This window comes from Talpa occidentalis, unplaced genomic scaffold (genome assembly GCF_014898055.3).
Source record: "Talpa occidentalis isolate TD23 unplaced genomic scaffold, MPIMG_talOcc4v2.1 talOcc4.16, whole genome shotgun sequence".
In the NCBI taxonomy this organism is placed as follows: Eukaryota; Metazoa; Chordata; class Mammalia; order Eulipotyphla; family Talpidae; genus Talpa; species Talpa occidentalis.
The window spans coordinates 30690466-30717963 of NW_023601653.1; the positions used below are offsets into that span (position 1 = coordinate 30690466).

At 39.8% G+C, this 27498-nt stretch overlaps 2 protein-coding genes and 1 long non-coding RNA gene across 12 annotated transcripts in view; 2 read left to right on the plus strand and 1 right to left on the minus strand.

Moving 5' to 3' along the window:
- Positions 1 to 13077, plus strand: part of NAP1L1 (nucleosome assembly protein 1 like 1) — a 39073-nt gene extending 25996 nt beyond the window's left edge. For 2 of the 8 annotated variants that reach the window (XM_054696205.1, XM_037513953.2), the window contains exons 12-15: positions 642 to 764; positions 1279 to 1308; positions 1805 to 1855; positions 2900 to 13075. In XM_054696205.1, coding sequence (XP_054552180.1) covers positions 642 to 764; positions 1279 to 1308; positions 1805 to 1855; positions 2900 to 2935 — 240 coding nt within the window. In that variant the 3' untranslated portion in view covers positions 2936 to 13075. The other 6 variants (XM_054696207.1, XM_054696203.1, XM_054696204.1 and 3 more) reach the window with 5 other exon arrangements.
- On the minus strand, positions 9724 to 17703 carry LOC129145956 (uncharacterized). Of its 3 annotated transcripts, XR_008552203.1 has the most exons (4): positions 17291 to 17703; positions 16367 to 16563; positions 10200 to 10277; positions 9724 to 9912 (listed from the first exon to the last, which is right to left on the minus strand). It is a non-coding gene; the product is annotated as an uncharacterized LOC129145956 (long non-coding RNA). The 3 variants fall into 3 exon arrangements; XR_008552201.1 differs by lacking the exon at positions 9724 to 9912 and having other exon boundaries at positions 9947 to 10277; XR_008552202.1 differs by lacking the exon at positions 9724 to 9912 and having other exon boundaries at positions 9947 to 10277; positions 17051 to 17703.
- Positions 17704 to 18112: 409 nt separating this feature from the next.
- On the plus strand, positions 18113 to 27084 carry PHLDA1 (pleckstrin homology like domain family A member 1). The gene is made up of 2 exons (XM_037515245.2): positions 18113 to 19279; positions 19720 to 27084. Exon 1 carries the CDS (start codon positions 18113 to 18115, stop codon positions 19253 to 19255), a length of 1143 nt encoding a protein of 380 aa, XP_037371142.1. The 3' UTR covers positions 19256 to 19279; positions 19720 to 27084.
- Positions 27085 to 27498: the final 414 nt, after the last annotated feature.

Below are 27498 nucleotides of genomic sequence, written 5' to 3' on the forward strand. Positions count from 1 at the left end.
ATAGTGTTAGTCATTGTTTAGTATCATAGAATTAAAACAGGATTCTTTTAATTTGAATAATATTGTACCATTTCTGTGCTTTGCCACTAAATAGAAATCCTAGATTGACTTAATCCGTTATCAACTGGGACGTTTCATTTGGTATTTTATTAGCTGCCTTGAGTATTGTTATTTAGAAGTATAAAATAGTCCTCTGTGATCTTTTATTTTGTGCCGTATACTTAATATTAGTTACCAAAGCTTTAGATTCAGACTTACTACTTGATCCTATTTGGTTTTTCTTTTTTTCAAACTTTTTATTTTTATTACTTTAAAAGAAAAAAACGCAGTTGTAACAAAGTTGCTTTTATATTTTATTTGTAAACCAGGAAAATAAACTAAGCCATAAACCAGTTTTGATTTTTATTTCTCACAATTTCTGAGTGTGTATACTGGTCTGCTGACTTAGCTTCATTTTATTAAAAATCTTCTAAAGCTAGGGTGTATGTAGATGACTGTTTGGTCACACATTTAAGCTAAATGACAAAGTTAAAAGTGAAGTTTAGTTTCTCCATATGATTTAAACTGGAGTCTTGCATATGCAACTTAACAAAATTAATAAATCTTGTACTTTTGTTTATTAAACAACAACATAAACACAGGATGATGATGCTGAAGCTATCCTTGCTGCAGACTTTGAAATTGGTCACTTTTTACGTGAGCGTATAATCCCAAGATCAGTGTTATACTTTACTGGAGAAGCTATTGAAGATGATGATGATGATGTGAGTAATCTGAATCCTGCCATGAAATCATTTGATAGGGAACGAAATTGGTGAGAGATGTAATTTTTAACTGTTAAAAGAGATTCTCTTAGAATCTTTGGATTTATTTTATTTAGCTGCTAATAGGAAGACTTCTGAATTAGTAAAATTTTATTGATTAGTATTAAGGTATAATTAGACTGCCCTGAAATCTTTGGGTGTCTTTATTGCTAGATGGCAAATACTCCAAAGAGTTTTAGCTCCTTTTTGTACAGTGTTCCCTTACAAGTAAAGGCAAATAATATTTACAGTAGTAGTTGTCTGCTCTTTAATTTTTTTTACATATGTCAGGTTTAGATTATGGAATTAAGTTGAGAGGTTCTTCTAGCTTTTTCCTTTATCATCATTTTGCTTTAGGAGAAGTTAATCTTTCTTCTTTTTAGAATATTAGTGGACACAGTGATAGATTTAACTATAGCTACTCTCAAATATTTGTTAGCTTCATTCAAATTTCACTCTTTTCTTCCCTTTTTAGTATGATGAAGAAGGTGAAGAAGCGGATGAGGTAATGTTTACCAAATGAGCAAATAATACTCTGTTTAAAAATTGAGAGACTTGTGTATTCCATTACTATAATCATTCTGTCATACGGGATAAACATGTTTTTGGAAAAAAAAATATGATTTTAGAGTTCAACAGCCAAACAATGTATGTATAAGGTTTCAATAAATAAATTGCTACACTCAGAACATTTTTTTTTATTTCAAATAATTCTGTTCTGCTGCAGGGTTATCAGCTCTTTGAAGAAGTCAAAAGCTGCAGTAAACTTTTTCAACGTTGGCTGCAGTAAATCTTTTCAATAAAAGCTGTCTGGATGTCTCAAGTTGTGTTGGGAAATTTTTCATATTAGAAGCTTTCAGATTAAATTGCATTGTCACCAAACTGTAATCATGAAAATCTGTTGACCTATAGAGTAACTTTTATTAAATTCACCCTACGTTATGAGCCATTTCTTCCTACTATGTACCTACTTCATGGATGCATTTTGAACTTTAATATAGGAAGGGGAAGAGGAAGGAGATGAGGAAAATGATCCAGACTATGACTCAAAGGTGAGCAAAATTGGTGCTGCTTTCTATTAAATTCAAGGCTGGTTAAGTAAGAGATGGATGTTTTTGAGTATAAAATGAATTTTTGTCCATTAAAGTATTTAATAGAAACCCATTGACTGAATAAATTTTTAATTTCCATGGGCATTCATTTCAACAAAACAATTTTAATGCATTGTTCCTAAGGTGGCTTTTTTGTTTGGTTGCTTGGGTGGTTGGTTTTTTTGGGTTTCTGACCTTTTCAGGTTAACTAAACCCTAGGATTCTATTTTAGTGGCACATTGTCTTGGGCATTTTTTTCCCTTTTTCATAGTTCTTTAGAAGCTTTTTAAATTACCTATTGTTTGTGTTCTTAGGTTTTCCCTCCAGAGACGAACTTTAAGTGAAGGTCAGGTTTTGAATCATTTGAAGGCAGGAGTGCTCGAGAATAAGGGAAGCAGTATTAAATTTACCCAACCACCTCTACTCTCCAACTCTGAGAGTCCCTGTCTGTTACTTATGGGAAGTTTTCATATCAGAACTAGTAAAGGTCTTTATGTCCCACAAAATAAATGTACATTATCAGACTTTATTTGAAACTTCTGGATTCTTTTTAATGCATTTACTCATTTGCTAAATGTTGTAAAATATGTTATAAAATATTCAGGAGATGATTTAACCTACTAAGCAGGTAAGAGAGGGTAGTTAAAAATCAAAATAAATATTTTAACAGGTAAGAATTACTCCTTAACAACAAAATATGAATGGAACTAGTATTTTTGGTGAACTTTTTTTTAATAAATCAAAAATAATTGATAATGAATTGCTTGATTCTTTGTATTGGCTTAGTATGTCTTATTTTAAAAAGTCCATTCCACAATGTGAAGTTTGGGCTTTATTTTAACTTAGCTAATATTTGAATGAATTCGTTATCCTTGTGATACCATTTTTTTGGGCCAGAATTTTGACAGAACAGTGAGATCATGTGATAATTTTTCAATAGTAACTATCTTAATTAACGGAAGCAGGTAGAGAAAGATAGATTGACTTGTTGTTTTCCTTTAACAGAAGGATCAAAACCCAGCAGAGTGCAAGCAGCAGTGAAGCAGGATGTGTGTGACCTTGAGGATAACCTGCACTGTAATAGCCTAAACACAACTATTATTTACTTACAGCCTTATGTTTTTGTATTGGTAGACTCAGTCCTTTTTTTTTTTTATTATTTTTTTTTAAAGAAAGGAACGGACATTTGAAGACCAATTTGTTCTACTTAGCATTTTAACTATAGTTCTTCTGCCAGATATGTTGAAGGCACAAATTCTCTCACGCATGTTCATTCATTGCTACATAGTTTGGTTCTTCTGGAGTATTTCTATCATGTAGCTCTTAGATTACAGTTACAGAAGTGAACAAAATTGTTAAACAGATTTTTGCTTTACTGATTTTTTTCCTGAAGAACCAAAGTTTTTTTTCAGCTGGTAGTTGAATGGATTTAAGTTTGCTTGCATTAGCTGTGCCTTTCATTATTTTGTTATAGAAATCTGTGACTTATAAGACTATTTGTAATTAAAGGAGAAAACTTGGCCAAGAGAAGTAATATGGTTAAGAATTTCCAGTAAGACCATACCCAATAACTTAGATTGTTACTGGTTTTTGTGTTTTAGGTAGTATGTTTAACTGCAAGAAACCTAACTTATTGTTTTGTTATTGGTTACCACAGGGAGGTGAATAAAACATAGTATTTTCAGAAGTTAACCTCATTATTTTAAGTGTACTTTAAATTTAACCTCCATTAACTAAGCATCTTTTCTTTGTGGTAGGGTCTTCCTTCTGCTTCCCTGGAAAGGATGAATTTTCAGCTTTTGACAAGCCCATTTCAAGTTTTTGTTGTTGTTTGTGTGTTTGCTTGTTTGTTTTTTGCAGCCTAAAATAAAAATGTCAAATATAATTTTAGTTCTCATCAGATAATGTCTTAATTTTGTACTAATTCAGGTAGAAGCAGAACCTTGCTTGAATTAACTTTGTACCCAGTTTACCATATTATTGAAGAAATGGGTGCCATTAAGAGGTTTAACACCCAAAGAAAGTATATTAAAAAAAAAAAAAAAGACAAAACCTTAAATCATACAGTGTTTTATTACGAGAAAGGTTAATTTTTTTGTTTGTTTTTTTTTTTTTTTTTTTTTTTTTTTTGTTAGAACCAGACAGAAGGCACCAAACCTCTATGGTTAAATCCAATTCTCATTGCTTAAAGTATGAGTATGTCATTTACCCATGCTTCTATTTACTTTGTATTAAAATGGGTAGTACTGTTTACTTAAACTACCTCACAGATATGTTAAGACATATTAAGTTAAATTTTTCATTAAAAGCTCAAAAAATTTGACCTATTTGTGTCACAAGTTTGATAATTCAGAATTTTATTCGTACCAGGATTTGATAAATTAAACGGAAAAACAAAGGTTAAGTACCTCTATTCTGGATATGGCTAGGCAACACTTGCCGAGATTGTGTGGCTCCTACTTTAATAGAAGTAGATAAATGAGCAACTGTTTCAGAAGGTCCAGTGATTGTTTTCATATACTGTAGCTACAGCCATATTGTAGTAAATACTGCAAAGATCATGGGACTAAATAAGATAATTTTTTGGAAGAAAAATTTGCCATTTAAATTTGAGACTGTAGAGTCATATTTAAAATACCTCAGGCTAATTACTGTTAATTTTTTGTGATAAACTTAAAAATTTTGACAGTGAGGGTACAGTAACTAGATTGTAATTACAGGACAGTCTAGAGTTCTACTAATAAAATTACATTGGGTTCATTTTTAGAGGTAAGAGTTTCCTTTTTGAAAATCTAGTCTTGGAATGTGAATGCGTTTTTGTTCATTGTATAGCACTGTCCCGTTTCTCCCAAGATTTTTAACTACTGGAAATCCTTAACCAACCAATAGTTTGTAGGGGGGAAAAAATGCCATGAAAACACCATATGTTTTTCCTTTTTTATTTGTCAAAATGATTTTGGTTGTTTTTAGTTAGACATCTTACGCTGACTTTGTTTTGGTACCCATAACTCATCCGAACACAGCTTTTTCTGAACTTCCAAATTTTTAATCTAAAGATAGAATCCCATTTTTAATGAGAAAGAAGTAGCAAAACCATAACTTTCCCCCCATTTCTTTAGGAAATAGCTATTGCCAAAGTGAAGGGGTAGATACTATTTTGTTTTGTTATACATGTGGGGGATTTGGTTTGCAGAGGAGTTGTTTTCTTAATAAAGTTGGCGTTCCAAAGGATATCAGTGTTCATATATGCCATTTCTCCAGTTCCAAAATGGTTCTATTCCATTTTAGAAATTTGAAATATGTAACTTGAAATCCTTAATAAAATTTGCATTTAATTTTATAAAAACGTACTGGTGATATTTTGGGGTTTTTTGTTTTTGTTTTTTAATGAGCATATAAGTACTTTTTTGTGGGGAAGAACAGGTGTTTAGAAATAGGATATTCTGTGCTTGGGCCAGTACAGCATGTAAATTTGTATAATTTTAAGGGCAAACTCTTAAATCCTTTTTTATAAGTAGGAAAACTGGGATGAAAAGGAATTCTTGAGTTCCTACAGATTGTTCTCAGTTAACTTAACAGACATTATTGAGACATTTCAGATTTTGTCTTTACAATCTCAGATTATAAATTGCTGCAGCCCAAGTAGTTTTCCCTTTAGAAATGGTAAAATTCCATAAAATCACCTGTAAATTAATACTTTGATCAAGCAAAATTATGTCATTTTATGGTCACTTAAGTATGGCAAACAACAGCTATATAAACTAGTTTTAACATGGATGTCTGAAAGTTTAATATCTGAATTCTTTTAGTTAGTATTTCTGTGACATGAAAATACTTCAGTTGTGTGGAATTGACTAAAATGGGATTCTACCTCTTTCCTTTTTAGATCGTTTAGTAACCAGTAAATCTGGAGACGTTAGCTTCAAAAGAAATATTTTTATTCTGTGAATAGGTTAATGATATTGATTGGTGTATGATAAGGGCCCTTAAGATAACACTGTTTATGTTCACTGCTGCTTGTAATACAGTAGTATGAGTTTGTGAGTTTATCTGAGTTGTAGGCCCATTCTCATTTTAAAAATGATAATTCGCATTAGTGTTTGTGAAAACCTTATAGCACCGTGCAGATATACTAACCTATTTAATATTCAAATATTCTTTGAACGCTTGGTTTAGAATCTGAGTCCATTTTTTATTGGTTAGTCTTATAAAAATCTTAGCCTTTATATTTTTGACTATTTAAATCAAGCAAAATGTATTTTAAATGTACAGAATAAATGGATAGCTTAGAAGCATATAAATGTTCTATCTCCATAGTTTATTTAGGAAAGAAATCATGCTAATTCAGTTTTTTCTTTTAATCTCCACTGTATATATAGTTGGTAATTGTGAACTGGATTTTATTTTGAAAATAAGTGTTCTTAATTTAGATAATTTGCTACTTTAAAGCACTAAATCTAATAGCTGAAAAGTATATGTAAATGATGGTGGAATTAACTGAGATTAACTTATAGATGTATACTGGTGGTTTTTGTATACTGGTTTAAAAATCCAGATATTAAACTATAACCTGCTTAAAAGCCAAGTTCTTGGACTGATGAAGGCTCATCTATATGACTTCAGAGAAACGTCTCGCTGGAATGTGAAATTATTTTAAGGGTTGAGTATTTAAGAGAAATTTTAATTGATTTGTTCTGTTACTATTTTTTTAAAGTATTTTATTTGACATCACTACTTTTGAATTTTTCATTAAAAATTGATATATTGACCATTCTTAGGTATAAAATGAGAAATAGAGCCTAAAAATTTAGAAATATAAATTGCTACCCAGAAGTAAGTTGTCCACATACTAAGTTTTCATGTTGAAAATTGAGAGTAGCTTTTGTAGATAACTTCTCTGTTTTGGATTTTATTATTTTGAAACTCAATTTTGCTTTAAATAAAGACAGTACTTTTAGTTTTTCATGTATCTTAGCCATAAAATAGGAAGAAGGAATTTGGGGGATAAGAGAGCAAAAAGACAAGTATCAGCATTTGACAGATACAGTAACAAGAGTAAAGTGATAGTATTCATAATTTTATTCATGATGAAATTAGGCAGTTGTGACTCTAATAAACTCATAGATGGTAGAAGAGTTTTTGCCATAATGCGCCGAAGTTGTTGGAAAGGTCTTAGTTGGGATTTCAGGGATGACTAGGAATTGTGAAGTGAGGGATGGGAGTAGAAAGCAGTTCAGATGAAGGTGCTGAATGAAATAGGACAACTTGGCACAACATGATTATAGAATGACTTAAAAAGCATTTGAAGACATTGTAAACCACCTATTTATAGGATACCTCAAGTGAGGGTGACCTCTCAATGAAGATAATTTTCAAACTAAGGATAGACAAAGCCATTTGAAAATAAGACCACTTGAGGTAGTGGTCTCAGGGCTAGTTAGAAATTAGGTAAAGTATTTTAGCTTTATCAAAATAAGGGGTGAATTTTTAAAATAATGAGTTCAAAGTTACATGTAATGAATCCTTTAAAAGTCAGATTATTTTTTTTCCCACAGTGATCCTTTATCCATACTGCCACTTTTCTCTGAAAGTATAATAGTTGAAAGAATTCTACGTTGCATACTCAAATCACGATTTATATTTTGCTAGTAGCTCTGTATTTTCATGTGTATACACATTCCTTGTAAACTGACATTTGCAGATAGTGTTCTGTTTAAATGCCTACACACACACACACACAGCAACTCCCCTTGCTGTTTTTCCACTATGAAGACATTCTTACAGGATCACAATACAGTTAAATCTAAACCATGAAATCTCAACCCATTTAATGATTAAGTCACCCTGGATTTGACCAGAGTTTCCCTTTTCAAGCTGGTTTCTATGTACTTTTGTTGTGTCTTGACTTATTTGAGCTCTTATATAACCTGTAGCTCAAACATTTTCTCGTCTCAGACTTTCTTCTTTTGATCCCAATACTGAAATTGGCTTTTTAAGGATTCCTTTAGATAGGGAATGGTATTTAGAAACCAAGTGCAGGGTGTTCCTGGGATATAACCTTGTTTCAAATCTTTTCAGGTGACACAATTGGGAGGTACATTGAAAACATTACCTAGAGGTGGATGCAACACAATATGATTTTTCTTAGCCTTACCCCACTTTTGTGTTGTAACTCTATAAAGTAGGTGGAGTTTGATCTAACTTGGAATTGTAGATGGGGTTGCGCTTGAAGGAACAAACCATGAATGAAAATGGAAAAGATAAAATTTTAATGAATGTGAGAAAGTAGTCCACATTATCAGGTAGCATAATGGTAAAACCATAGTTTTCCTTGTTTTGATGTCTAGCTTAATAAGAACACAGTTCCTGAGATACTTTGAGATTATTTGATAGAAATGTGTCTTGTAAACATGAGAACCTAGAATTTGTGGTTGGGGTCAACTGAAATGATTTTGGTGGTTTCAGAGCTCTAGGCAGAGTTTTGTTTTTGTTTCTAAAGCATAACTCCTGGTAAAGACGTGTTAGGAACATCATTACTGGTAAACAAAGTCTGTGGACCCCTATCTCAAAAGTTTGTGGTGTGCACTTGGCTAAAATCAAACTAGATTTCATAAAATGATTGTTTCCATTTGCTGATTTACTTACTACTTTCGTCTTTGGCTGAATCTGTGATCTGGGCTAAAAAAGTGTAATTGTATTTAGATGTCCCATGTTTCAAAAAACCCAGGTTGTCATTATTTAGTCAGTCCTCTTCAGCCCTAATAGTTACCTGGAGCCCTGGACATTGGAATGGACAGTCCTGGGGGTGGATAATGAGAGATGGTGTCTGTCTTGAGAACACATGATTTTAAATTTGGATTTGGCCACTCTATGTATCAAAACTTAAGGCTGGATTTCTTGTTTTTGCTGTTCTGTTGACTTGGTGAATGGACCTAAAACCTTTAGATTAACTTGGACATCAACATCCCAGCTTATCCAACCTGCATTTGTACCTGCACAATGTTTCAGCGTGGCTCAACTAGGCTGTTTTTACTCCCTGCCATCTGGACTTTGTGTGTATATCATAATACTTCAACATAGGATTCATTTCTGTTAAATGAATATCTACTCCTTTTGCAAATACACTTCACTTCTGAACTGGGTTTACCAGTTCAAATACTCAAGGGATTTTTGCTCACTATTGGATTTCCTAAGTTTTAGTACTGACTGGGTCTGGAAGATGAAGTATTAAGCAAATTTTTGCATGCATAGCTCAATTAGTTTGAGCACTTCCTAGTGTATTACCTATGCATAATACTGTATAGGAACATGTAGAAAGGTAAGTGATTTCTATGTGAAGATAATTCAAGGTCCCTTGTAGTTACATTCATACATCCTGAGTCACAGTGAAAAAAACCAATAAATACTGGATTGTGCACGGTGTAAATTCAATGGGAGTATGAGAATATGGGGAATATCAATAGTTAACTCATTGCATACAAAACTAACAAATGATTTTGCTGGCTCTTAGAGGATAATTCTTTTCTCCTGTACTGAGCATCAGCACGGTCAGCCTTTAAGATGAGGGATAGGAATCATCTGAAGGCTCTTAGGCGCAGATGTTTGGTTCTGGATGAGACCTCAGCTGGGTTGTAGTCAGAATTATTTGACATACCTAATTGCAATGGTGGCCGAGTTCCAAGAGCTTGTCAAGCAGTTGTATCCTTTTTGTGACCTACCCTGAGAAATTACTGTATTGACTAGCACTAGTCAGAAAACCCCAAGTTTAACGGCAGTGGACTATATCCCAATTTTGAAAGAGTGGAACTAGGATATTGTAGTGGCTACAAGTTACCTTTTTTATTTATTTATTTATTTTTGTGATACAGTTAGCTACAGTGGTCTTCCAAAATGACCAGAAGTACCAGGAAAGGTTAAATTAAATGCCTGTTGGAGAAATAATGACTACCATATTGGAATCTTACTTGGAGATACTTGGACAATTGAGATTCCTAGATGTGTGGGTAATTAGTTCACTTCTGAAAAAAAAAAAAAAGTCAAGTTTGGCAAAGTTTATAAGCCGACCACAAAGTATAGTTTACTTTAACGGTTACAGTGAATTCAGAGGGAAAAAAATCTACACAGTAAATCTTATGTAAGACCAAAGATGTCTGTTTAAGATAATGGAAGTTTAAGATCTTACACTTATCCCCCCTTTTCATATAACAATGGAAGTTAGGTATGTTTACTATCAAGGATACATCATTGATTTGTGATGAAACTGGTATTTGATGTCAGTTTCTTTGGCCTCTGCCTCTACTCCTACCTCCTCTGAGAGACCTGCGTTGGCTTCCTTGCCGATAACCTTGTGCACACATCTGATGATCGGTGAAATAACTTTAAGCTGGAAATTAAAGAATATTAGAGGCCAGTGTTAATGTGGACTTACTTTGAAATAGCCATTCAGGCATTCATAACCTCACGAAGTTTGCATCTGCATTGACTGACAAGCTAAATAGTATGTGGCTTAAATAGTCTTTTTCTTTGTTTAAGTGTAGACTCTGGGACTGGTGTGGGAACAACAGTGGGGGTGTAGGCCAGAGGTGGGGGGAAGGTGAGAGGATTCACCAAAGACAGTGGGGAGCAAAAGGATCAACTGAAACACTGCTGAAGGGAGCAGTGGGCAAGACAGCAGAGGTCTGTACCATGTGGGTTAGCTCCCTGGCCAGGGATCAAACTCTGTAGTGGCTGCAGATAGCTTCATAGTGCTGAGACTTAACCCCTTCCACCACCAGGCAGGCCAGACACTGCTTCAATTTTTAAAGTTGTATTAGTGTCTTAAATGCGTGCTGCACCTCTGTCATGTCCAGGTTCAAGGTTGCACCTGAGGCTGAAGCAGGTGAGACTCCTGGCCTCCATCCATCTTTAATGAAGAGCCTGGAGTTTGTCCTTAAAAACACCAAGGCTGGTAAATACATCAGACCTAGACACAGAAGCTGTGTTTGTTAGGGATTGGGAGAGTGCGCACTGGCCATCTATACTGAAGAACCTCGAATTTGGAAATGGTTTCATCAAAAATAACCTAAAGCACGCAAAGCAAATACTACATTTCAGAAATTTAAAAGCCCTGGAAAGGTAATTTAGGAATACAGCCCCAAAGGGTGTTTAGTCAGCCTTCATCCAAGGCTTTCACGGTATAATACCTTTCCCAGAATGAACTGTAAATAGAAAAGAACAAGTTTCTGATCCATCAAAGCATGCTAATTTTAAGTAAATAATGATTTAGTTAAGCACATAGTTGGTATTTATGAATTGTGGCATGTTGTCTATAACGGGGATTTGCGTTTTCTGGTAGCTTTGGTGGCAATGTGAAAGCTTGCCATGAAAATATTTCCTGTGTTCTATTTCTGGTAAAAATGTCCCTTCACCTTGATGGGTCTGGCTATTCCTAAAGAATATTTTATTCCTTTTACTCTTACCTTCCAGTTGTCCGTCATCTGTGATACACCCTCCATTGTCCAATTACTTAACTTAGAAGCCTAAGTTCTCCATTTGCACCACCCAAGCAAGCTTATACCACCTTTACCCTTCATCCAATTTTTTAAATTAAGTATGCATACAAGAGCTGGGGCACAGGCCGGATGTGTTGGGGGTGAGAGGTTCACCAGAGACAGTGGGGAACAGAACAGGCAGATCCACTGAAGTACACTGCTGAGGGGAGCAGCAGGCGAGCCAGGAGGGGTGTGATGTGCCATGTGACTTGCTCCCTGGCTGGCGGGGGATTGAACTTGTGCTGAAGTGGCTGCGGATTGCTTCATAGGCTGCGTCTTAATCCCTGCGCCTCCAGGGAGGCCCCTTCATCCAATTTTTGAAAGGAATTGTTTGCACTTTGTTTTCTAAAAAAGGATCTTTGCTCATTTACTGAAATTTTCTTTTTTTACAGATACCAACAATGATCAAGTGGAATATATGTTCAGACTAGATTATCTTGTAATATGTTTTATTGGAAAGAAGATTGTAAAAGGGAATCACCCTTGCCCAAGTGGTTATCAACCAGTTGTTTTGAGTTAACAGGAGCATTTACCTAGTTTGAGAAGTATATCTAGGAAAGACCACGTCAGCTTTTGATGGAGGGCTGTTCTGCCAGGGGAATGATCATAAGTTTAGTACTTCTGTCAATCACTATTAATACCTGATGATTCTGCCACCCCCAAGACCTAGAAATCAAGAGTACCAATATATTTGTAGCTGTTAACGTGACAGCATTGTATTGGTTCTTAGTTTCTTTTACCTTCTCCTTGGTCATCACCTACATACAGATGATGTATTCTCGCCTATATTATGAATTTATTGCAGAAATAAGTCCCTGCTTCACTCATTTCTCACTTCTAAGTTAATATTAAGTATACTCTAATCTCAGTTACTATTACACATCCTCAAAATGTTTATATGAGGCCTGTCTTATAGAACTGAAGCCTTATTAATACATTTCCAGCCAGAACTCAAACTAGTTATCAGTCAGCACTTAGCCTCCTGTCATGATCTGTTCAACTGCTAGGCACATTGATGAAAATACTGCCACTGAAGATCTGTTAATGATCAGACAATGCTGGAATATGATTAGGAATGAATTAACTCAGCCAAAAGAAGCGCAAGAGGTAGGATTTGGTGAAGCGAATAGTGAGTGTTGGGGGGCTCATTTAAAAGTTTGAATTGTGCAGGCAAGTAGGCTTATTGTGTGAGAGCTCTCCCTGCAAGGTAAGGAGTTAGAATGTTAGATAATGAGGTGATTGAAAGTTTTCTCATTTCAGGAATAGGGCTGGTGCAAGGCACAATAAGATTGTATGGATTCAGGTGGTTAGGCTATCAGAAAATGCTCAGTGGGAGGAGTGAGGGTCTACATTGGAATATATCGAAATGGGATGAACACAGAGCTGATTACTTAAAACATGGGTTATAGTTTAAAAACATGAGCATGACATTAGACTTCTCTTAACTGTTACTCAGGTTGGTCACTAGGTGGCAGCAGTTCATCAGGAAGCAGGGTGACCTAGCTAAAAGAATCCTGGAGAGTTTGGACTTGATTTTACTGTGTGTTGTAAGTCCTGTAATCCAGTTGTAAATGAAAGTAAACATTCTTTAGCAACATTTTCAAGTTCTTTTCAGTGCCTATGCCAGTATTGACTAATGGACTTGTAAACTAGTAGTTTCACTGCCAACTAAGAGAAATTTATTGTTTCTCATACTTCTAATAGCTCTTATTAGAAACAAATAGGACAGGGCCTCCCCGGTGGCGCAGTGGTTGAGCACTGGGTTGCGAAGCTGCCTGCAGCCTCTGCAGCACCAGTTCGATCCCCGGCTCCTCCCCGGACACCAGAGGAGGGTCCCACATGGCGCGCAGACCTCTCCTGCCGCCCACTGCTCCCCTCAGCAGTGTACTTCGATCTTTCTGCCTGCTCTGCTCTCCGCTCTGGCCCTGGTGAATTCTCTCACCCTCCTGCGCTTCTGACTGTACCCAGTGCTTGTATAAATAAATGAATAATAAATAAATCTTAAAAAAAGGAAATAGAACAATAGCTTATGTAAATTAGCCTCACAATATCAAGTTGCATTTTGTTCAGAAGAGAAAATGATTGTAGGACTTTAGTGATACAGGATGTATTAGCATTTAAGATTCGAAGGCCTAGCATGTATTGTAGTAATTCATTTTAAAAACACCAAATAAGTATTGGTACAGCAAGATTTGGATGTTATTTCATAAAGTCCTGCTACAAAAACTTTAAAAATAGGGCGTGTTACAGAAATCTGTCAAGAGGATTTTACATTTATTTTATGACAAGGGCTTCAGAGTTAACACTATTATGTGTCAAGATTTAGACTAGATGATTGGAATAAATCTAAATAATGATTCTTGCTCTCTTAAAGAGCTTATGTTTTAAGGGGAGGACTAGACATAAGCAACAGGCATACTAAATTTTCTAGTAATATGTTAGATTATACATGCAATAGGAAGAACAAATTGGGTGACTACAGTTTTAAGAGTGATTAGGATAGGGTCTCACTAAGATGACATTTGGGCAAAGACTTGAAGTGATTTGGATGACCATGGCTGCTATGTTGAAAATGGGAATTGAGATTACTGCAGTAATTCCAGGGGAATGATGATTTGGATCAAGGTGCTAATGAATGCTAACTCAAAACTACAGATGTAGTGGGATTTCCTGACTAAATTTGTGGGTTGGCTATTGAAAGAAATCGGTAAAGGGTTACTTAACTGCAAGACAGCTATTCTAAACGTGCAGTCCTACGGCAAGCATATTATGGAGATAACAATAGTTAAGTATTTAAAAGTTTTGTTAATTGAAAATACATCCAATGCTACTATCTTGATAAGTAGATCTTCATAAGTAGCTTGAAGTACTAGATTTAGATTTAAAATTCTTAAAAATTCCAGTGCCAGGGACCTCGCTGGTGGTGCAAGTGGTTAAGTCTCAGCACTATCAAGCTATCAGCAGCCACTGCAGCATTAGTTTGATACCTGGCCAGGGAGCTGACCCACATGATGCAGCAGACCTGTCCTGTCTAGCCCACTTCTCCCCTTAGTGTATTTCAGTAGATCCACCTGATCTGCTCCCTGCTCTGTCTCTGGTGAATTCTCTCACCCCCCACACCTCTGGCGTACACTTCAACGGGCCTCCCCTGGTGGCGCAGCGGTTGAGCGCTGGGCTGCGAAGCTGCCTGCAGCCTCTGCAGCACTGGTTCGATCCCCGGCCACCGGTGAGGGTCCCACATGGCGCACAGACCTCTCCTGCCGCGCCTGCTGCTCCCCTCAGCAGTGTATTTCAGTCCATCTGCCTGTTCTGTTCCCCGCTCTGGCTCTGGTGAATTCTCTCACCCTCCCATGCTTCTGACTGTACCCAGTGCTTGTATAAATAAATCAATCTTTAAAAAAAAAAAAACTAACAAAATTCCAGTGCCAGAACATTGCTTGTGATCAGAATTGATCCTCATCTCATGTCCCGCCCTTGCATTCCCATTCTTGGCTCTGAAAAGGTAAAGGGCCTCTTGCACATTTGTGTGCACATCAATGTGCATGCAGCAGATAATGCATTCTCTGGAACATTTAGGCAGGTTATGAAATCCTTAGTGCCTGGAGTGTAGTCTGGTATGATTATGAGCTCTATGTAGACACATTCAACTTTGATTCTTGTAATGAGGACCTTTTAGTTTCAAGGACGGTGGTGTGCCACGGTTTTAGGCCTGAGCAATGGTACAGGTGGCATTGTTAATCTATTGAGAAGGGCTGCTGATGTAGGTCTGAGTAAGGAGGTCAGTTTGGGAACACATATTTGAACTTTTGATTAGATCTCTAAATAGTACTAAAGAGAAGGGTAAAAAAAAAAAATTACAGTAACACTGGCATGGAATATATCAAAACAGAAGGCCGATTTTTCACTGTGACCATTCCAAACAGCTAAAGCTGTTTAAAAACTAGAAGCTTTGACTCCAGACCCTTACTGAACCAGTTCTAGCTGGAAATTTGTTTTAATCCATCATGTAAACGTGATTTCCTCCATCATATACAAAGTGCTACTTTTCTTTATTAGAAAAAGTTTTATGAAGCCTATTTTTTAGGGACCTAGAATCCCCTGTCTCTCCAGTAACCTACTCAGTGCATGCATTCAGTATGTGTTATCTTTCCTGACAGGTCAGCAATTTTTAATTTGGGTATTTCTTTGGTAACAAGCAGTCAGGTATAATTTAGGGAGTCTTTGGCACATAGATATCTTTGAAAATGATGAGTCTGGATGAGATCAACCTGGGAGTGAGTTTATATAAAGAGGTCCTCAAGACCTGAGCCCTGGGCCATGCCAACATTAAAAAGATTAGGGGAAAGAGGAGGAACCTGTATAGACTGAAACAAGTAAGATAGAAGGGAAACTAAAAGTGATGTCTTTGAAGTCAAATGAGCTCTCCAAAGGGAGAAAATAGTCAACTGTGTTAGACACTGCTGGTCAACTTGATGTAGCCAGTCATAATAGGCAATTTGAATCATTTCAAATTTGTTTCCTAAGCAATTTTGTCAGCTAACTCTAAACGATAGTTAACTTATAAGTGATATTTGTAGATTTTTGTTTGGTTATAGCTGAAGTCTTGGTGTTGGGGGCTGGGGGAAGAGCAGTTACTTCCTGGGAATTTTGGTATCTTAAATATTGCCATATGGCCATTTTTGTGAGATGGTGGTGACTGTTGAAATAATAGCAAACTTGCCACCAGTCCTGTATACTTCCAATAATGAATGCACTATGGGGTCAGAGAGCACACTGTAGACTTAACCTTGAGCTGCTCACAGAGTCACAATGTGAAATACCCAACTGGAAATTCTGAGTTTAAAAGTCTTAAAAAGTCTTTAAGTGATTCTGACAATCATGCTGCTGGTTCAGGCATTTAAAGTAATTTAGAATTGAACGTATTTGTTGTGCCCCAACAAACCTCAGAATATTAGCTATCTTAAAACCAAACGTGGTATACAGCATTTTTCCATATATGTCTCCCAATTAACCCTGTCATCAGAGACTCTGAATTGCACACTTAAAGGAAGTATCCTTTCCAGATGAATTGAAGAATGCCATTCTGTTAAAAAGATGAACAGCTGATCATGCAGAAATTCTCTGGAATGCTCACTTGTCCTACAAAGGCAAGGAAAGAACTGAGAAGTAGGGTGTAAGGTTTGTCATTGGTATACAAACAACGGAGGTGTTTTTTTTTTTTTACATAATCTTATTAGAAAACTATATAATTTTTAATAATTGCTTTCTTAAAAGACTACTAATCCATTAACAATATTAAGGCCCTGAGAACAAGTCAAGTGCAATTCAGTGGGACCCAGGATTGTTCTAGAATTGTTCCATCTGCTAAAACATTGTACCTTAGATCAAGGTCCAGGACCTTCCACATTTTTTATTTATCCTGTGTTCTCAATTACCTTGCAATTTAATGGAAATTTCTTAGCATGGCACAAAGAATTGGTTTCTTGCTCAGCTCTCCAAACTCATCTCTCACTTTTTTTTTCCTTCTTGAATTCTTTGCTTCCTTCACTTACAACTAGCTAGCAGGTGAGCTAAGCGTTCCCATCTTCCTTCTTAGGCACAAGCAGCAAGCAGCCTTTCCTCTTACCTGGCCAGCCCTGGCTTGTAGATCCTTCAAGGGATTGTGCTTCCTTATCCCCACGGTCGGTACATAACGGGTTCTGTTTGGTGAATTTCCCCCTCCCCAAAAGGTTTAATTTTGGCTTATGTGCAGCCTATTCTGTCTGTTCCCCGTAATTCCTGTAGAAATTGTTTCAGTGTGGGAGTAGGAGGGAATTAAGGGCGAATAGTCACTTCCCCACATGAGATTCCAGAACAGAGATCTGACCTGTTAGGTGATTGCAGAAGAGGAAGTTGAGGCCCACCTGCCTTTCGGTGGGCTAAGTTGTGCTTTGAAGTGTGGGGTCTCAACACGGGACATTCTCCGGATTTAAGAGTAACTGGTGAGGTGGTGCAGGGTGTACGGATGGATCAAGAAAGAAATCGGGTAAAAACAGGCTAATGCTTAACATTTCTAGGTCGAGAAAAGGAAGCAGAGCTGAGGTGGGTCACCTTCATCTCTCCCTTCCAAACGGGACAGACGGTAGCGCCGTTGTTTCAACAATCGTCTGCTTTGTTCCAAGACGAGCTGGTTAATGCCCATGAGCTAATGTGGTGTCAAGAGACCGTGTCCTGCCGGCCTTTGCGCACGGGAAGTTTCCAAGCGCCCGGGGGCGGCTCACTTCCGCCGGGCCTGGCAGGAGAGCCCCACTCCCTGCCGCCGCCTCGCCCCAGGCCAGGGCACCGGGTCTGTGGGACCCCAGCGATCAGAGCGAACTCTCAGGGCCGGCCCCGGCGCCAGAGACACAACTTGATCCCGGCGCCGTCCGGCAGCCGCAGCCTCCTCGCAGTCCCAGCGTGTTCGGAGGCTGTTGGCAGGGGCCCCGCCGAGCGGGGGAGGGCGGCACCGCGGGGATGGCCGCCCCGCGCCCCGCGGACGTCGGCGCGCCCCGCGGTCGCCCGCAGCGGCGGAGCCGAGTCTCCGGGGCTCGGGTCCCCGCCGCCCGCCCGCGGAGCCCGCGCACGCCGCGCGGAAGCGGGTGGGCGGCGAGAGGCGGAGCGAGGGCCGCGGGGGCGTGGACGCGGCGGGCTCTGGACGCGCCCCAAGTTAATGAGGCGTGCGCCGGCCGCGGAGCGCCTCTCGGAGCTGGGCTTTCCCCCGCGGGGCGGGCGCCGGGAGCCGCCTTTTCCGCTGGGCGTCGCTCGGGGATTGGGAGGGTGGCCCATTCAAAAGCGCCGCGAGGAGGCCCGGCCAGCGTCCTTCAGTGAGCGCTCGCCAGAGGACGGCGGCGGCTCGGCGGCGCGCGGCTCCCGGACCTGGTGGCGCATCCGGACGCGGCTGCCCCCCTGTCCCGACCCCGAGCTGCCGCCCGCGCCGCTCTGCCTCCTGCGCGTGAGCCTCCTCTGTGCGCTCCGGGCGCGCGGCCGCGGGCGCCGCTGGGGCGAGGACGGCGCGCGGCTGCTGCTGCTGCCCCCGGCCCGGGCGGCTGGAAGTGGAGAGACCGGGCCGAGCGGCGGCTCCCCCTATGCCGGGAGGATGCTGGAGAGCAGCGGCTGCAAGGCGCTGAAGGAGGGCGTGTTGGAGAAGCGCAGCGACGGGTTGCTGCAGCTCTGGAAGAAAAAGTGCTGCATCCTCACCGAGGAGGGGCTGCTGCTCATCCCGCCCAAGCAGTTGCAACAGCAGCAGCAGCAGCAGCAGCAGCCTGGGCCGGGGCCGGCCGAGTCGTCCCAACCCGGAGGCCCCGCGGTGGCCGGGCTGGAGCCACCGGTCAAGCTCAAGGAATTGCACTTTTCGAACATGAAGACCGTGGACTGCGTGGAGCGCAAGGGCAAGTACATGTACTTCACGGTGGTGATGGCTGAGGGCAAGGAGATCGACTTTCGGTGCCCGCAGGACCAGGGCTGGAACGCCGAGATCACGCTGCAGATGGTGCAGTACAAGAATCGCCAGGCCATCCTGGCCGTGAAGTCCACGAGGCAGAAGCAGCAACATCTGGTGCAGCAGCAGCCTCCGCAGCCGCAGCAGCCCCAGCTGCAGCCCCAACCCCAACCCCAACCCCAGCCGCAGCCCCAGCCTCAACCCCAGCCGCAGCCCCAAGCCAAGCCTCAGCCCCTGCCGCTCCACCCGTATCCGCAGCCGCACCCGCACCCGCACCCGCTGCCACACGCGCTCTCGCACCAACTCCCGCACCCGCAGCCGCTCTCGCAGCCGCACGGCCACCGGCTTCTCCGCAGCACCTCCAACTCCGCCTGAAGGGGGCAGCTCCGGGCCCGACAGGTGAGGTCCTGCCACTCGGGCTGCCCAGGGCCACGCCGAGGAGTGGGGCGCGGGGAGCGTGGGAGGCGTGGGAAGCCTGTGCGCGGGTTTGGCTCTTCGGTGGAAAAATGAGAAATTTTTCCAACTTTTGCGGGGCGGTGGAAAGAGGTGGGGGGGGGGAAGCAAGCGGGAAACCGGGGAGGCCGAGCAGAGAGGGAGGCCTGGGGGGGCTTCAGCCCCGCGGGGTGGCCTCGAGGACCGCTCCCCGCCGCCCACCCGGACCCCAGCGGGCTCAGCTGGGCGCCCTCCGCGGGGCCGGCGCCGCGGGGCGGGTGTCTGGCGCTCGAGGGAGCCACGCTAGTGTCCTGCTGAGCTTGCTTTGTCCTCTGGACAGGCCCGCGGAGTACTGGGTCTTGGAGGATCCTGAGCCACCACTTTAATTCTGTTTCATTTCTTTCCAGCTTTTGAGGACTTGAGGAAGTGGGACGAGCACATTTCTATTGTCTTCGCTTGGATCGGAAACAAAACTGTCTCTCTCTCTCCCTCCCCGGCACCAGATCAAGTACTTTGGACATCACGCGACTTGACGATTCCGCTTAGTTTTCTGCAAACTCTTGGTCACAATGCAGAAAACGATTCAGAGTCCAGAAGGCTTTTATTTATGAACATTCGAAAGGATCTTCCAGTATGGTGGACCTTCTAGGAGCGATGATGTACTGTAATTTTATTTTAACGTATTTTGATTTATGTTTATTTATTAGTTTTTTTTTTTAAATGCTTGTTCTAAGACATTTCTGAATGTAGGCCATTTTCCAAAAAGGAAACTTCATTTTCAAAAACCTATTCCCTAGTAAGTTTCAGTCTTGGAAAAGAAAAAAAAGTGAAAGGATGGTGGAGGGGAAAAACATTAAGAATCCATTCATTATTCCTAGGGCATTTTCAGAAGATCTGACACTTTATTGTTATGCCAGGTGGTTGAAATTAAACTCTGTGATATTACTTTTTTTTGAGATTTTTTTTTTCCTTAGACATAAGTTCTGTGTAGAATAGACATTTAAAGAAACTAAATGTTCATAATTGTGTAGTTATGAAAATCTTGTTGCTTTTCTAAAAGGGAATCAGTAGTAATGGTATCTGATTCAAAATATTTAAAACAACCAAATGGATGACAGGGTGGTGATATCTGGAATATATGGTAAGACTGATCTAATATAGGAAAAACCTAGCTTTTTATCATCTCTGTGAAGGGTTCAATAAGATTTCTGAGTATGAACACATAGGTGTTTCATTTAAAAAAAAAAGTGATTTATGGGGGCGGGAATCATTCAACTCTTTTGAGAAAACATCTGTGTTCTTATATGTACTAGAGATTACCCTTCTGCAAGAGCTTTGCACACTACACTTGAGCCACATTTTCTGACTCTTTTACTTGCTCTAGAAACCTACTCTAGAATCTCATAGGATACAATTTGTAAATATTTCAAAGGACTAGAAGTCATAACTTTTGTTTTCATACAGAAAATAATGCTCATCAGAGAAACTAACTTGTGCTTTTTATAGCTCTGGGAGAAATTTGAGGGGTATATGTTTTGTTGTTAGGTTACCTAAACTCAGAAATTGAAAGAGGAAGGACTGGATAAACACTGAATTTTCAGTAAGAAAACAACCCCAGTCTTGTTTTAACAGCCACTGGTTCAGGAGTCGGGGGAGGGGAGACCATGTGCTTTTAAAGGTAGAACAAACCCTCTTCTGTTTTAAATCAAAAGGATGGTCAAAAATCCACAAGGGCAGATGCGACTTAAGTTTTTTTAAGAAGGCATAGATGATACCAAATCCTCTTGGGACTGAAAATCACTTCCTATCTGCAAGGCTTTAACTAATGGGGTCTTTGTTTTCCATTATCTCTTTCACAAAGTCTTGATCAGTATTTTTCCAGCATCTGAATTGGAATGGCCGGAAAAGTCCACAGCTGAGTTACACAGTCAAAAAGTGGAAATGGAATTTCATGGTAGAGATGTCTTTATTCTCCCTCAGTGTAGAAAAGAATCTTAAGGTCAAATTGCATTTTAGTGTAATATTTAAATGATGACATTTTGAGATCTTGACTCTAACCCCAAAAGTCATGGGGAAAGGTAAAACTCGTGAAATAGCAAGCAAAACATAAGTGGACTTCCACTTTCAAGGGGCTGTTTTAGTTGCATTTGTGAAATATGCTGCAAAAATTGAAAAACTCATATTTATGATGAGCAGCTCAGAAAGATAGATCTAGAGTTCTTAAGTTGGATTGGACTTCTTTGGAAGTACTACTGTACTTTTTAGATAATGTCTCATTGTACTGTAGTCTTAATATATGCAGATCATATCCTATAACCTCAATTAAACCACAGGATTTTTTTCCCAGATGGATGGAGTGATTTTTTTTTTTTTTTTCAAATTCTTGTGCTTAAAAAAATTAAGCCCATACCAAATACTATTCAAGACAAGGTTCATGTAGGACTTTAAGGCATTTGCATATTGTTAGCTTGCATCTAGGCCAGATAGTGTCCTTGGGGGAAAAAAATACGGCCAGGCCCTCTCTTCGCTACTGGAATTTTTTTTTTCTGGCTACCATTATTAAGGGGGCCACCAGAATCATAGTTCCTTGACTTTCCATAGTTTTATTCTTTGGTCTGCTGTGATAATTATGTTGAGTTTGGCTCCCTAGTCTGAATCCCTTTTAGCATTCAACTGTGAAACCTCAGAAATTAGAAAAGAGAAAAGTAGGATTTTTTTTCGTTTGACACTTTGAAATTATTTTGACTTACTAATTTTTCCAGAACAGGCACTTCTCTTCCCAAGCCTGCCCACCTGTATCTGTGCAGATGACTCCCTTTCCTTTCTCCTTTTCCTAATAAAACTGCCCTTTTAAAATGTAAAGAAAAGTTTTTTTTCCAGAACAAAAGAAAAGCGTGCTTAACAAAACTCAACAAAACAAAATACAAATGCAAATCTTTTAATGTGTCATTGGCTCTCTTCTACCTCTAAGAAGATGGTGCAAACCATCTAAAGCATTATGAGCTTGACAAATTACGTTCCAATGGCAAGATGTAAAAATACTTTTTGCAACTCAAGAAAGGGCAGGTCCAATAGAAAACCCATGCCTAAGTAAAATGTAAAGAGTTGAAAAATGAAAAGGAATGTCCCACTGGAAATTGAACTTTTGTCCTTCAACTTTTGTTGGCACCAAGCCTGGAATGCAGTAAGCTCAGTAACTTATTTGTTGGGAAAAATGAATGAAAGAAGGAAAAACTATGACTCCCTAGCACTTAAGGAGGTGGGTTGTCATGAATTGAAAAGCGCCTCCTTTGCTCACTCTGTTCTCTGAGATCATCTAATACTGGGATAGGTTAAGCATCCTGACGGAGTATCTTGGACATTCGTTACGTTCTTAGCGGAAATCCACATAAAACTATATTCTGCAGGGGGTGCTGAGGTCAGAGAGTAAGTAGCTATAAAGGACCTATTCAAAATGAATGGGTTTTCTTCCCTCAGAAGAAGGTGGGGTTCTCTCCATGATGTAGAAATCAAACTAACTTTATTTTTTTTTTTTTTTGTTTTTTTTTTTTGTTTTTTTTTTTTGCTTTGTTTATACAAGCACTGGGTACAGTCAGAAGCGCAGGAGGGTGAGAGAATTCACCAGAGCCAGAGCGGGGAGCAGAGCAGGCAGAAGGACCGAAGTACACTGCTGAGGGGTGCAGGGGGTGGCAGGAGAGGTCTGCGCGCCATGTGGGACCCTCCTCCGGTGTCCGTGGAGCAGCCGGGGATCGAACCGGTGCCGCAGAGGCCGGGGGCAGCTTCGCAACCCAGCGCTCAACCGCTGCGCCACCGGGGAGGCCCACTTTATAATATTACTTAACATGTTTTTGCGAAAGGAAAAATCAAGCTAAGGCATTCCAAAAATGAGTTCCTTTCAAAATGCATACACTGTCAGGACAGCTGGACTTAAGTTGAAAAGTTTGTTTTAAACTCATTACTCCTATATCAAACACTTAAAAACCCCTCATTTAAAATCTGACACTGCACAAGTTTGTGGCCAGTCTGTGAGCTCAAACTTTACTCACTTTTTGTCCTAGGGAGAGTGGCTTAGTTTTAACTTGGCTCCAGGTGTCTGCAATGTCATGTTCAGGCTTAGAAGAGGGTTCTAAGACATGAAACTGGAACAGTCCCAGAAAACATAGAACTTTGTAGAATGAAGTTGGGTCTCTGAACATTTGTTTTCTTTTTGTTTTGTAAATGTCTAATTGGTTTTTGGTTTATCGATAAAATGCTCTTGGCAAAATAAAATTTTAAATTGGGCAATTATAGAGCTTGATCCATCAGTGTTTTTTCCAAAAGAAATACACCTACCTACTTCTAAAAAAGCAATCCAAGATATATTCCATGGAATTGTTTAAGAGCTATTTTCTAAATTTTTGACTTGATAAAGGGTCATTTTTGACTTTTTTGAAAAGCAGTATTGAATAGCCACTCCAGATTTATATAAGATTGGATGATAAGATAAACTGTGACTTTGTTGGCAGACATCTGCCAAGTGGTGTATAAGCTCCAACAGGGTGTTCATAGGAAGGGCATTATTGTCTAATGAAGGAAGCAGAAGGACTTCTGATCATTAAAAATATCTGAATAAAAACTGGAGTGACCTACCCAGATCTGCTCTGAAGTTGGCCTCCTGGTGGAAAAGGTTTTAACAATTGGTGGTCCTTCCAAAGCACTGTATTTAGTTTGGGAAGGTTCTACAGGGCTTCGCTGTCATAAAGGTATTTATTCCCCTTCTGGGAAGAAAAGGACCATTTTTGAGATTGGGAATTCATTTTTAAAAAATTACCCAGGAGGGCCTCCCCTGGTGGTGCAGCGGTTGAGCACTGGGTTGCGAGGCTGCCCGCAGCCTCTGCAGGGACAGTTCGATCCCCGGCCACCGGCGAGGGTCCCACACAAAAAAATAAATAAAAATAAAATAAAAAATTACCCAGGAATTTTAATAAATAATATAGAAATTGACTCAGATCCATTGATGAAATAATGAACTCTCAGAATACAATGGATTGGAGTTGAATTTACCACAGTACTCAAGAGAATGAGGAGTAGTCCTAGTGCGATAGCTTGAAGGCAGTTCCCTCTTGAATTCCAGAGAGATTTGAAATCTCCTAGGTCTCTTGAGAGGCTAAAGCCTCAACTCTTCAAACAGGTTCCTTTCACGTTTCCGGTTTTAAGTTGAGAGCAGAAGGAGGCTTGATGTTTAAAGGACAGCAGCATAATGTTACTCTTACAGTCTCCACTGGTATGGCCAAGCCTTTAAATCGTAACACTTTAAAATAAGAAATTTGAAGCAATTGTCTGTCCCGTAACATAGTTTCACACTAACATCTTTTTCATTCTACTGTTGTATTTCTTTCTTTTTAAAGAAATGAAATTTGAGAGGACAAATAGCTGCCATTGCAGTGTCTCTGCAAGTACTGTGTGAAATAAATGTGTGCAGTCGGTGGTTTAAGTTGTTAAGAGTCAGGATTTGAGAGTCATAGTATAGCAGAGCCTCAAATAACATCATTTCATTCAGTGTCAGTTTGTTATAACACTGATAAGAAAAAATAAATATATCTATTCCTGGCTAGGGCCACTGTTTGTGCGGAGTTTGTATGTGTTCCAGGGCCTCTGGTTTTCTCCCACTTTCTAAAGATTTATACATTAGAAAATTTGGGGTATCTAACTGCGTGAAGTTCCCAGTATGAGTGTGCTATGGAAGGATCTCCTGTCTAGGTTTAAGTACCTGCTTGTGCCCTGAGCTGCTGCAATAAGCTCCAGCAACATTTTAACCCTGAACTGGGATATCTGGGTTGGAAAATGGTGGAAGGAAGGAAGAAATACAAATTGATTGTTTATTATTAGAAGCACTTTGGAATTTTCTTTAGAAGTTTGGTGATGCTTTTAGGATCAGGAATATGCAGTAGGAACTTATCTCTTGTTTTTATCAACTGGTCTATGGTAAAATTGATTTTGTTATGATCATTTCACTTAAATTTAAAGTTTTGAGGAATCCATCAATGACATTGAAGTCTTATTGTCTGTCTGTCTATCTGTCTATCTGGAATCACATTAAAACAACATTGCAACTGTCCATAATTATTGACATAGGAAAACCTGTTGCCACATGAGTCTATTCAGCAAGATTAGAATAAAGACTAGAAAAAAGATAAGAACAAGACAAGTTCTTACTTGCTTTGTTTCCAACTCAAAGACTTTCCTGGACCCTCACACATAGAAAGGCTCCTTGGTGAGAATGTTCTGGAGCCCTGGTCTTACTTGCCTACAAAGTGAGTCTGGTTATCAAAAATGGTGCAGGTGTGCACCAGAGGGCTTTGGAAATTTAGGTCATCTGGGCTTTCCTTGATCTGAGGGTGGTTTTGAATCTGATTTTATCTTGAAGGGATTCTTAGGACCTGAGGCTAGAGAGCCTCTCTTTGTTACTCCTTGGTGCAGTCAGAATTACCTGCTTTGGTGTAGGGTGGATGTGGGAGTGGTTTGCTCTCTGCCAGAGCATTTACCTGAAGCATCTGATGTTTAGTTAGAATCCGGAAATGAAAATTTGAAAAAATAGTAGATGCGGTTAGGTTGCTTATACTCAAACCCTGCCAAAGTCATTGATAATAGAGTGAGCAAACACGCACTACAGTCCCTTAAGACCAGAGAGCCTGTGCTTCCGCACCAACTGATAAACGAATATTCAACTCTTGTACAGAAAGAAACAGGAAATGACTCTTGAGGAGTTTCGAGGTTTTAATTATGTCACCATCCTCCGCTGGCTTTCTCCTGGCACTGATAGTTCATACAGTTCAGTTCCTAGTGAAGACAGCAGCTCAGTTATTTTGCAAGCGTTTTGAACTTTGTTGCAGCAAATTCTACTGAGTAATAGGGCTTACCCTGTCAGGATTGACTCATCACCTGAAAAGAACAGACAACTTGGTGACTAATCCCAAAGAAGTCAAAATTGTAGCAGTGTTAGGTATATTTGTTTTCTAGATTTTAGCTGCCAAAAAAATGTTCATTTTTTACAAAGTTTGCTTGTAGTTTGTAAACACATACCTGTTTTTCTGTTTGTTTGTCTTAATTTTTGTGTAGAAGAACTGGAATATAGGCCAGAGGTGCTGGATGAGAGGATTCACCAGGGACAGAGTGGGGAGCAGAAGAGGCGGATTGACTGAAACACACTGCTGAGGGGAGCAGCGGGAGAGACAGGAAAGGTCTGCTGCACCATGTAGGTCACCTCCCCGCCTGGGAATTGGACTCATGCTGCAGTGGCTGGTGATAACATGAGAGCGCTGAGACTTAACTCGTAGACCACCAGGAAGCCCCAGTAGATACCTGTTTTTAATAATCTTTCCATGCAGCCTCTGTGTGTGCCTCTGTAGACACAGACATAGACAGACAGACACAGACACATAGAAAGACACATAGACAGAGAGACACATAGACAGTCACAGACACATTGACACAGATGCAGACACACATAGACATAAACATATATTCACTTTTCGCGCTCTTATCTTTCATGGTTCATGCAGGTGGGTCAATCCTTTGCTGTGGAACTTGACATCTGGACAGAACAGGCTTTTTTAGAACTTTGAGCATCTGGTTGTGGGGGTTAGCCCTATTCTGCATAAAGCCCTTTAGAAAGCAGTGGACTGTGGCGGTGCAAGGCCCCTCTTACTTCCTGATGCTGTGTTTCAGTCTCATGAGAGGAAAAGACTCCAGTCTCAGTGGGAGAAGAATTCAGTAACTTACTTTTAGTTTATAACAGCAAACGAGATTCTTCAGGTACATATTACATATATATATATATATATATATATATATATATATATATATATAATGTTTGCAGCCTTGAAAGTGAATTTGATTCTTGCCACAATGCACTGGTTTGCTATAGAATAGTTGTAATCACTGCCAAGAGTTCTAATTAAATCCTTCATGCCTATAATACAAAGTGCCAGGTAACTACTAGGAGACTTGAGTTGCTTGGTTGTCTAAACAGCTGGTAGGTCCAGGTTTGTATTTGCTTTCTCTATAATAGTAGTCGGTAATACCTCTCTTCTACCATATAAATGATGAATTTGAGACCAGAGATGAAAATGCAATTTTAGGAGTTCAAGCAAAGACTTGTTCATCCCTCCATTTTTTGTAGAGGAAGAAAATGAAACTAAGAGGGC

What these genes read in the sequence shown, in the direction of transcription:
- PHLDA1 (XM_037515245.2), top strand. Translation starts at nt 18,113, where the DNA reads ATGAGGCGTGCGCCGGCCGCGGAGCGCCTCTCGGAGCTGGGCTTTCCC.